At 42.0% G+C, this 11,569-nt stretch overlaps 1 protein-coding gene across 1 annotated transcript; it reads right to left on the minus strand.

The window, feature by feature from the left end:
* Window positions 1-6,528: 6,528 nt before the first annotated feature.
* Window positions 6,529-7,575, minus strand: LOC128746004 (uncharacterized). Its single transcript, XM_053843059.1, has one exon. It carries the CDS (start codon window positions 7,573-7,575, stop codon window positions 6,529-6,531), a length of 1,047 nt encoding a protein of 348 aa, XP_053699034.1.
* Window positions 7,576-11,569: the final 3,994 nt, after the last annotated feature.

Consider the following 11,569-nt stretch of genomic DNA (forward strand, 5'->3'; position numbering starts at 1 on the left):
ATATGGCACGCGTACCTATGTGTTTATTTCCTAGCCCTAGCCCACAACACGTGGTTTCCACGGAAATGAACGTTATTTTGGTACATCCAAGCACTGTGCTTCAACACAGAGCTACTCAGAGACATTTCTGTGCAAGAGCATGTGCTGTATACTTGGATGTGACTACGCTGTTTTCAGTTATCCCTTGGCTTGAATAGCACAGCACACGACTGTCTCTTGCTTACAAAAATGGGCGCCTACTAGTCACTTTAAAATATATTGTGCAGTCTCGGCATATATTGTGCTGCACAGTAAGAGAATAGTGCTACTCTCAATGTCTGCTTCTGACCCTCCTCCGTGTTGTAGCATAGCACACGATTCTGGAAATAATTTTTCAGAGTCCTGTACAGCGACACCGGCACTTGGACGCTCCGAAGCGAGTTGGCTATGGAGTCATAGCTAGCGCTATTAAACGTATTTCTCACGTTGAGCGTGACAACTGCGCAATAGCGGATACCTGTCCTCTTGCGCTGGATCGCCGCCTCAGCTGTCTTAGTGACAGACAAGATGGCATCCACCGTAGATTTGCCTTTTCGGAAGCTGAATTGGTTCCTTGACAGACCGTTTGTACCCTCCGTGTACTGTACAAGTCTGTTAAGGATAACCCTCTCCAGCACCTTGCCGGCAGTATCGAGCAGACAGATTGGCCTATATGACGAGGGGACACCCGGAGGTTTTCCCGGCTTCGGCAATAGGACCAGGTTCTGTCGCTTCCATCTGTCTGGGAAGTGTCCAGCTTCCAGGGATCTACTCATTACTGCCCCGAATAATTCGGGAGCCTCTAGAATAGCCACTTTAATGGCCATATTCGGGATTCCGTCTGGCCCCGGTGCCTTGCTCACCTTTAGGGATTTAGCGATCTCAATGAGTTCCTCGTTCGTAACCGTCACTTCCTCCCCGACCTCTAAACCGCCGTAGCCCACGTTGCTTTGGATGTTCGGCATGGAGGCCGACCATACTACGCCATGGTCTGAGATACTGGAACATCGGCCGTGGGACGACTCAGCGGCCTGAGGCCAAGGCCTTGGCTCGTGGCGACGAAAGAGGCCCTCGATGATCCGCTCCAGCATCTTTGGCGATCGCTCTGCGGGCGCCATCACGCCCTTGGTCTTTGCCATTACGACCCTGTAGGCATCACCCCACGGGTTCACATTGGCACTAGCACATAACCTTTCAAAGCAGGCTCGCTTGCTAGCTTTTATCCCACTTTTAAGTGCAGTGCGTGCAGCAACTCGTGCTACTCGACATTCAGCCCTGCCCTCGTCCGAACGAGATCTTTACATAATTCTACTTGCACAAAAGCAGGCTCCGCGGAGTTCCGCAATTTCTTTTGTCCACCAGTAAGTCGGTGACCTACCATACCTAGGTCGGCTTTTCTTAGGCATGGTGGCGTCACACGCTCGCGATCAGCGTTCAGATCGGGCATATCGCGATCACCGCACTCTCTTCGGATCGGTTCCACGAATACTTCGGAATCGAAGTATGATGTCTTCCATCCTTGGGTGGTTGGAGTCCTGGCTCTACCCGTCGCCTGCCGCCTCGTTATCTGACCGAGCCCATAGCGGACTGCCTGATGGTCACTGTGAGTGTAGCCATTGTCTACCCTCCAGTCTCCTATCAGACCAGGACTGCCGAATGTCACGTCGATGATAGACTCTGCACCGTTCCTACTGAAGGTACTTGTGGTGCCGACGTTGGCCAGGTCTACGTTGAGTTTTGCCAGAGCCTCAAGCAGAATCCGACCCCTATGGTTCGTGTGACGACTTCCCCACTCAACCGCCCAAGCGTTAAAGTCGCCCGCCACAACCACCAACCTTAGACCAGTAAGCACAACTGATACTTGGTCTACCATCCGCGTAAACTGCTCGATAGACCAACTCGGCGAAGCATAACAGCTGCAGTAGAACTCTCCACCCACTTTGGCAACCGCAAATCGCTCGTCTACAGTTGACACAACCTCTTGAACCGGAAACCTGCTTGCCGTCCATATAGCCGCCATCACGGACCTATCCGAGACAGTTACCGTTTCCGGCAGGGATGCGGTATGGGTCCGAGATGATAGCAATGTCCGTCAACGACTCAGTAACTGCTTGGTACAACAGTTACTGGGCTGCGTAGCAGTGATACAAGTTTAGTTGCGTTATCAGCACTATGCCCTTGTTTTAGTCGCCGGTGCGCCTGCCGGGTACTTTGGGCCTCCTGTTGTGTGCTTAGCGTCCCGTTGGCCTGTACATATCAGGCACTTGGGTGGCGCAGTACAGTCCCTCGCTATATGGCCCGCATCGCCACATCTCCTACTCATGTGACTTCTGTCAGGCCTCTTACAGCTCCAGGACTTGTGCCCTCGCTCAAAGCACCGGAAGCAAGCCTCCGGCTGCTGGTACACGCTCAGTGAGCATACGGACCATCCCAGTTTCAGCTTAGCAACTTTCAGGACTGCATTTCCGTCTACCAGTGGAAGTCTTATTGTAACTATCTGGTTTCCCGCCGGTCCCTTGCGCAGACGAACTACTTCGGTAGTCACCACCACGTTACATTGCTCCTTGAGAGCTCGTGCCAGTTCGACCGCTTCAGTGATCTCGTCCAGGTTTTTAAGGAGAGTCATCTCAGGCGGTACCCGAGCAGGAGCGAAGAGCAAAATAATATAAAAACAATATCAAACTTAAGTATAATGCTATATTTTGTTATTAAACAGCTATGGAGATACATTGATAACACATTTTGTTATTGAGTAGATATTTAAAACATTGGTTGTAAGATGAGTTTAATAACTGATTTTGTTATCATATCTTATTATGACTTTAAAATGACATTTGATATAGTTAATAAATTTTTTTTTTATTGATTAAAGAGATTTCAAATTATAAATGTTTTATGAAATGATTTTTTAATATGTCATGTGATACTGCATTTGTTATTACCTTAATAATACTAAAATATGTTATTCCAAACTCTGAATACAGTTATGTTATTGCTTTGTTATTCAAATAACATAAGTAGTTATTCTGTTGGCCTTAGAGGAGCAAAATTTTGATATTATTTTTTATTTTACCAACTATGTCAGCCAGAACAAGACGAAATTTTGAAACGAGTTATTCGATTTCCATAACACATTTTGATATTTTTATTTATTTATTTGTATTTATTTATTCGCTTAAGATTCATCTGACGTTGTAGTCTACATGAATAAAAAACACTTACTTTCTATGGTGAATTACTCCCCATTTTTAAATTTTCATTTTCATTTATTTCAATTATTTTTTCAGTAAGGGGAAAAGCCAAGATGGAAACGGTCTCAAACAACTTTTGTCTCAATCTCAGGCATAAAAACCCCTTGAAAGAGCTTTACATGTACCTTAACCACTAATTACAAAAATCGCGGTTTCTTCCCCTATAGCTAAAAAATTACAATACAGTTCGGTTTGATTTATGGACCTCAGGCAGTCATAAGACTGATTGGGAGGTTCTCCTTCGCTGTCTGTTTGTGCATAAGAGAGCATATAAATCACTTGTGTTTATATAATATTATCTATAATGTATTTTTTTAAAGTTTTCTTGAATGTGTAAATAGATAAAATATTTTTAAGATATATTGGCAAATTATTAAAATTAATTATTGCCGGATAAATACAACCAAGTCTAACGTAATTTGTTCTTGGGGTTACGACGCTGAAGTTACTCACATTGCGAGTTTCATATCGATGGGCTTCATTTAATAACCGTAGGTTTAGACTGTGTTTGATCAGATTTGTTTTTACTTTGTATATAAATAGCACAGACTCGTAATAATTAATTTGGCGTAGGTTCAGCACTTTGTTAACAGCATATAAGTCTAAAGTTCTTACATTTGGGTCTAAATACTGCTCCCAGAAAATGATTCTCATGAACTTATTCAGAGTAATGGAAATTTTGCTTAGAACATAGTTGGGCGCGTTCTGCCATATAATATTTAGATAGCTAATTTGTGAGTGTACATGAGCATAGAAAAGATTCTTTTTCTCTCTCATAGGCAACATATGGCTAGCTTGACGAAGAATTCCGAGAAATTTTACTATTCTCCGGTGTATTTGTTCAACGTGTAGATTCCACTTAAGATTTTGCTGTAATATCAGCCCTAGGTATGTGATTGAGTCGACTCTTTGTAGCTTTTCTTTTCCTAGCCATAGAACATAGTCCAAGTCACCATAATGATTAGTACTGGCAAAAATTATATATTTGGTTTTAGACGCATTGACTGTTAACCCGTTGTCATAAAACCATCGATAGATTAGATTTAGGTCATGTTGCATATCCTCAAATAATCGTTCTACACTATTGGACTCGAACACTACCGCAGCATCATCGGCATACAGTTGAAGTTTGCCCTTCAACGGCAGCTCAAAAATGTCGTTAATAAAAATATTGAAGAGCAGGGGACCTAATATGGAACCTTGGGGTACACCAAATCCCACGGTGAGATCGGAGCTTGATTGGTTTTCAATTACTACGCGTTGTTGTCTGCCGTTCAGATATGATTCAAGTAATGTCAAGGCTTGATTCCTTATGCCATACCTTTGCAGTTTAGTCAGCAATATGCAATGAGAAACGCAGTCAAAGGCTTTTGACACATCGATGAAAATAGTAGAGCAAGTTTTACGCTGATCAATATTTCGTTGAATTTCATTAACAAGGTTAATGGTAGCACTCGTGGTATTCGAGTTTGGCTGAAAACCATATTGGTTTTTGTGAATTGTGGTATGTCGATTGAAGAAACTGCGTAACCTTTGTTCGATTAACTTTTCAAATACTTTGGAAAGAGTTGGGAGTATTGAAATAGGCCTATAGTTACAAGTATACTTTTTTTGACCGCTTTTGAAAATAGGTACTACTTTTGCATGTTTTAAACAGTCAGGAAACGAACCATCTTCGAGCATCTGGTTGAACAAATGTGTTAATTTGGGAACAAGATAGCCATGTTGTTTGTAATCAATTTAGATGGAATTCCATCGGTTCCAGCTGCGCTTGAACTTTTTAGACCATGAACGTAATTACAGATTTCGTTATTTGTAGCCGGTAACATAACTATGGAACCTGGAGTAGTAGTGTGAAGCGTGAATGTCTGCGCATCATGATTGAAAATTTGTAGCAAGTTATTGTGTAGTTCGCATGGAATTTTGACGAAGTAACTATTGAAAGCATTGCAAATTGCTGTTTTATCCTTCAATGTAGTTTCACCAACAACTATTTCCGTTATTTCTTTGCGGGTATTAGATTTGTGGAAGACAATTTCGTTCAATATGCTCCATACCTTTCTGATGTTGCAACGATTCTGGGCTATTAAGCTTTGGTAATAACTTTTTTGTTTTTGTTTAATAATTCGGGCTACGTAGTTTTTTTGTCTTTTGTAATTTTGATGAATTATTTGATTTGCCGGCCATTGAATTGTTCTTTTATACAATTGATTCCTAGACCTAATTTCTTGTAAGACAACCTCATCAATCCAGGGTGCTTTACTACAGTATCTTTTACTAGTATGGACAACGTATGCGTTTCTTGCCATTGTATCAGTTATGAGCTTCGTTAGATTATTTAGGGTGTCTGTCGTATGTATAGATTGTGCCAGTTCAGACGAAATGCGATCGAAATTATATTTGACATTATGTCTTTCTTTATAACCAGGTGTACGCCTATGCCCGAAGCTAACTAATAATGATTTGTGATCACTGAAACTTATGTTATCTAAACAAAAGTAAAATTTTTGGCAGTATAAGTCCGTAAATGCATGATCTATGATCGAACCTGAGGCCCCACTTCCACGAGTGGCATAATTGCTATCAACTTTATTCAAAAACGTAAACCCATTAGACTCTACCGCCGACACATAACTACGATGGGTTGCGTTGAGTAGGTTAATGTTGAAATCTCCCACGCAAAGTAGTTTATTAGATCGTTCGAGAAAATTATCTAAGTAATCTACACTGTCTCTAAAACTAACATGAGGAGGCCTATAAATTGTTGCGATGTTTATTTTGGGATTTAATAAAGATATAACTACCAAACTACCTTCTAAAAATTCTTCGTTTCTGATGACATTATACTGCAACGACTGATGAATAAAAATACAGGCTCCACCGCCTGTTCGATTGGAACGCGGACAGCAAACTACTTCATAGTTGGGTAAGTGGCACATATAAAGTTCGTCTGGGCTCAGTCTAATTTCAGTTATACAAATAAGGTGAACAACAGTTCCAAAATTAGATATATATATCAGTAGATCATCAAGTTTGTTTCGTATCGAGTTTATGTTAACATACAATAAATTGATTCTGGTATTTGTGAAAGTTTCACTCAAGCATTGATAGTAGACATTCAAGTTGTCTCCTAACTGTACAGTGTTAATAAAATCATCTGCATCGTTTGTTTCCGCTGTATCCGTCATAGTGACTAGATCAAAAGTAATGAGTCCAGTAGCCACCAACAGCAGCAGCCGCAACAACAGCAACAGATGCATCAAGCCTTCTTTGGAGATAAGCGCAGCTTTTTTAAGTCTTCAATGGAATCGATGACGTGGGGTTCTGACGAATCATCCCGCTTGCAGTAAATATTGCCTTTGCCGCACCAAACGTATTTATAACCATGGGTCGCTCTGAGAGATTTTGCCTCTTTAAGGATTAATCTGGTTTCTCTGGTTAGATTCTCGTTTATAAACACTTTAGAGTGGTAACGCTTGTTATTAGGAGACGATCTGGAGTTCCCCGGCAGCACTGCGTTGCCAAAGTCGATTTCATCGACGAAGATGGATTTACCCTTACGAGCGCGCAGAATGTCATTACGTACTTTGGAGCTACAAAATTCAACCAGAACCATTCCATTCTTAATACGCTGAATTTTTTCAATGTCAGTGGTAAATAGTTGAACCCCAACAGCTGCAGCAACCTTGGTTACTATGGTTTGCTCGCACAGAGAGAGCTCTTTAGGTACACCGCTGATGACAATTTCGTTCTTTAGACCACTCTGCTCCGCGAAGCGCAATCGTTTTTTTAGATCGATAATTGATTTATCAATAGCCGTAATTTTATTGTCATGAGCATCCACTTTATTACAGCAACTAGCAAAGTCCTTCTTCATTTCCTCATGTAGAGACTTAATGTCCTCATATTGAGCAGATATAAACATTTGAGATGTTTTCACTTCTTCGACTGAACATTTTATTTCACTCTGACTTTGCGACAATTCTCTAATAGACACACTTAAGTTTTGCATAGCATCATCTGATCGTTTGAGGTTCAAGCCATTTTCTTCACATTTCTTATTTATACAATCCACCGAGGTTTGCAGTGCTTTCATCGTGGCTAGCAGTTCATCCATCTTTTTGTTGTTCTCATATGAAGATTCGCATGGTGTTGAACAGAAGTAATAATTGAGTTTTTGTATCTTATTGTAGCGAGATTCGGATAAACCCGCACATTTCATATGGTAGGCGTTGCCACAATAAACACACTTCACTTGTTTTTCGTCCGTCTTGATAGCAGAATTACATGCCAGACACTCATCCATGGCTAGTCTTTTGTTTCGATTGGACATGACGCTCATCAGCAGCTGAACAATAGCCACAACGAGCGTATATATATTTCGATCGAAGATTTTATAATTATTTTTGAGTATAAATACTGTATATATCTATTAATAAACACCATACTAGGATTCTGCACTATCAGATAGATGTTGTTGAATTTCAATTCGAATTTTCGTAAAAAAAATTGAATATTTTGTGGAGCGACTAGTGAGGCGTGTCGTCACTCTCAATTGCACACACAACGACCTTATAACTTATCTAAAAGCACTAGAGAGCGAAACAGAGAAATCGAAGAAATTGTATACGCTATTAAGCAAACAACACATAACACGAATGGGCTCATTCTGGCCATACTCGGTGCGTCTAAAGGCCGGTCGAAGAAACTCTCTGACCCGAAGAGGGCGTGGGATGACACTGACGTTGATTTGAGCCAAAATTGCGGGGCAATCCAATTCGCCGACTAATACCTTCCCAATGAATATGACCAACAGACCTCATAGTCCATAGACAAGTATTGGCGCTGGTATCGCTGGTTATTTACAGGTTATGTTCTGTTTTGCTATGTACTGTACTACAAATGTCAAACTTGTTTACATTTAACTTGTGCAGATCAATAACAATCATACGGCGTTGGTAGGTTAAACATGTGGGCTTGGCGGAATAGATTCGAAGTGGATTATCGTCCGGCGGAAGGATAAACACGGAGTTATTACGGATTATATCGGAACGGTAAATAAACACAATCACGCGGTGCGATTACGAAACATGTATTCAAAAAAGGATGATGCAATCTCATGTAATGTGTTAATAGACACTGTAGCTTTAATAGACCGGCAAGCAGGGAAGTGCTGCCAGTATTAAGGGGCTAACCGTTGTTCTCCTAACACTCCTCCTCAACGGGTGACCCTCCGGAATCCATAACTCCAATCAGCTGTGCAAAGCGAATATGTTTCACAGCTCCCAGCGGTTTGGTCAATAGATCGGCCTTCATCTCATCAGTGCTGCAATACTGAAGCTTGATAGTGCCCCGTTTACAATGATCCAGTACAAAGCCTCTTCTTGTTCGATATGTTTAGACCTTTTGCTCGATTTTTCGGATTGCGCAAACGTGAGACACCCTTGGTTGTCGCCGTGAACTAGTGTGCCCGAAATCTGCTTGATACCTAAGTCTTCAAGCAAGCGCCTCATCTACACTACTTCTTGACACGTTTCTCCCAGTGCCACGAATTCAGCTTCCATGGAAGAAAGGCTAACGCAATCTTGGCGTCTACTGGCCCACGACACGACTCCTCCTGCAAAGAACACTACAAAACCAGTCATCGACTTTCGCGTCTGTGGATCACCGGCCCAATCGGCATCCGAGTACGCTAGCAGCTCCTCGTTCATTATACCGCCCAGCTTCAACTCCCAATCGATTGTGCCTTTTAAGTATCTCACTACTCGTTTTGCCGCAGTCCAGTCGATTTCGGTAGGGGCAGAGAATCTCCTTCCCAAGATCGATGCACTCGCAGCAATGTCAGGACGAGCGCATACAGCAATGTACATCAATGCCCCAACGATGCTACGGTATTTTGTGCCATCTTTCATCACTTCACTTTTAGTGCAGTCCTTGAGAAAACCTTGATCCATCGGTGTTTTAGCAATTTTAGCATTTTCCAATCCAAGTTTAGCAATCAATTTTTTGATGTAACTCTTAACGCTCAAACTATACACTCCATCTGAATCTCGATGCAACTCCAAGCCTAAGAAAAACTTCGCTTTGCCAAGCCAGCTGACATCAAAATATTTTCCCAAATTTGTAAACACTTGTGAAATTTCCGACTCATTTACACAAGCCACAATCAAATCGTCAACATAAACAATTAGATAGATCTTAAAACCATTACTTTCCATTGTAAACAAACACGGGTCAGCAGTACTTGCTTTAAAGCCAATGCTCTTCAGTGTGCTAAATAATTTCTCGTTCCAACACCTGGCGGACTGCTTCAAGCCATAAATACTTCGACGTAAACGACAAACTTTCTCCTCCTGACCGCGAACCACGTAACCAGGTGGCTGACGCATATAAATTTCCTGATCGATTTCGCCATTTAAATACGCCGTTTTCACATCGAGGTGCTTTAACAAAAGTTTATCTTTTCCAGCTAAAGCTAGCAACGTTCGCAACGTTGCATATCTTGTAACGGGCGAGAAAACTTCTTCGTAGTCTATGCCAAATCTTTGCGAATAACCTTGTGCAACTATTCGTGCCTTGAATCGTGTAACTTCACCAGCTTCGTTTTGCTTTATCTTGTAGACCCACCGACATCCGACTATTTTCTTATCACGCGGCAAATCGACGAGCTCCCAAGTATCGTTCTTCAAGTGCGAATCAATTTCGTCGTCCATTGCACTTTTCCAGAATTCAGATTCAGTAGACTTAACAGCTTCGTTGTACGTTGATGGTTCTTTCACCATGAGAGTAGCAGAACCCACAACGTAGTCCGAGAAACGCTTTGGCATCTTGCCACGGTTGACTCGTGTTGACGGTCCATCGTCAGGATCGGATCTTGAATAGCCCTCTAAAAACGACAAATCTTCAGGCGGCTCCTGCTTGATTGTCAACGGATCATCTAAACCCTCGAAGTCATTCGACGCATTCATATCGAAAAACTGTTCACATTCACTTTGGTTATCGACATCGTCACCTTCACTTTCATCGAAGTCATCGGCAAACTCGGGATCTTTCTGGTTACTCGTTTGGTCTACATTACTCATAGGCAGCAACAGATTATCACTACTCGAACAATCAGGTATTGTACTCTTCCGGTACACATCCTCTTCAAGCTCTAAAAACTTGGCATCGCGACTAATAGTCACCTTCTCTGTTTCAAGATTAACAAAACGGTACGCTTTGTGTTGATCTGAGTACCCGATAAACGTCAACTTACAAGCTTTGCTGTCAAATTTTCCTCGTTTGGTATCCGGAACATGTACCCACGCTTTGCAACCAAATACTCTGAGATAATTCAGTTCTGGCTTCCGCCCAAACCATTTCTCAAATGGTGTACTGTGTACCGACTTTGATAGCAAACGATTTTGTAAATGTACGGCTGTAAGCACCGCCTCACCCCAATACTTTTTCTCCAAATGAGCATCCAAAAGCATTGTAGTAGCCATCTCCTGTAGATAACGGTTTCTCCTTTCGGCTACGCCATTTTGCTGTGGCGTATAAATGGCGTATACCTTCTCTTAAAAAGAAACTTTTCAACTTATCGTTGCAATATTCACTGCCACCGTCAAATCTAACTATATTTGGTTTTCTACCGAAAAGAGTTTCTACGTACCTTACATACTCCATCAGTCGATCTGCAGCATCAGATTTCTTCGCAAGTAAGTATACAACAGTATACCGACTGTAATCATCGATGACAGTCATTAGAAAACGGTTGCCACTAGGTGTCGCTGTACGCATGGGACCGCAGAGATCCGTATGTACCAGCTCCAAAACTTTCGTTGTTTTCCTTTCAGATTGCTTCGGGATAGGCGTTCTTGACAATTTTCCTTCCAGGCATGGTTCACACGTCAAGCGAATTCCGCAACCCTTCAAGACCATTCCTTTGCCAAGGTTTTCTTTGTACACCTTTTCAACGGCTGCTGGCTCTCTGTGACCAAATCTTCTGTGCCACTGGTGTAAACAAACTTCATTGTGCCGCTTTTTCCCAGCTGTCATTGCAGCTTCAGTAAGTTGTAGACAATACAAACTTCCAATACGAATGCCTTTAGCAACTGCTTGTCCAGCACTATTACGAATCAAACAATCGTCTTGTTTAAATACGACAGTGAATCCCTTCGCGGTTAATTTCGAAACAGCCAACAAACTACTATTCAGAGACGGCACGTGTAAGACGTCTTTCATAGTAATCTCGATATAATCACCACCACCATCTTCGCAGCTGATTTTACAATCACCAATTCCGGCTGACTGAACCCTGG

This window comes from Sabethes cyaneus, chromosome 1 (genome assembly GCF_943734655.1).
Source record: "Sabethes cyaneus chromosome 1, idSabCyanKW18_F2, whole genome shotgun sequence".
NCBI classification, from domain to species: domain Eukaryota; kingdom Metazoa; phylum Arthropoda; class Insecta; order Diptera; family Culicidae; genus Sabethes; species Sabethes cyaneus.

Coding starts and splice junctions, on each gene's coding strand:
- LOC128746004 (XM_053843059.1), bottom strand. CDS start 7,575: ATGGATGAGTGTCTGGCATGTAATTCTGCTATCAAGACGGACGAAAAA.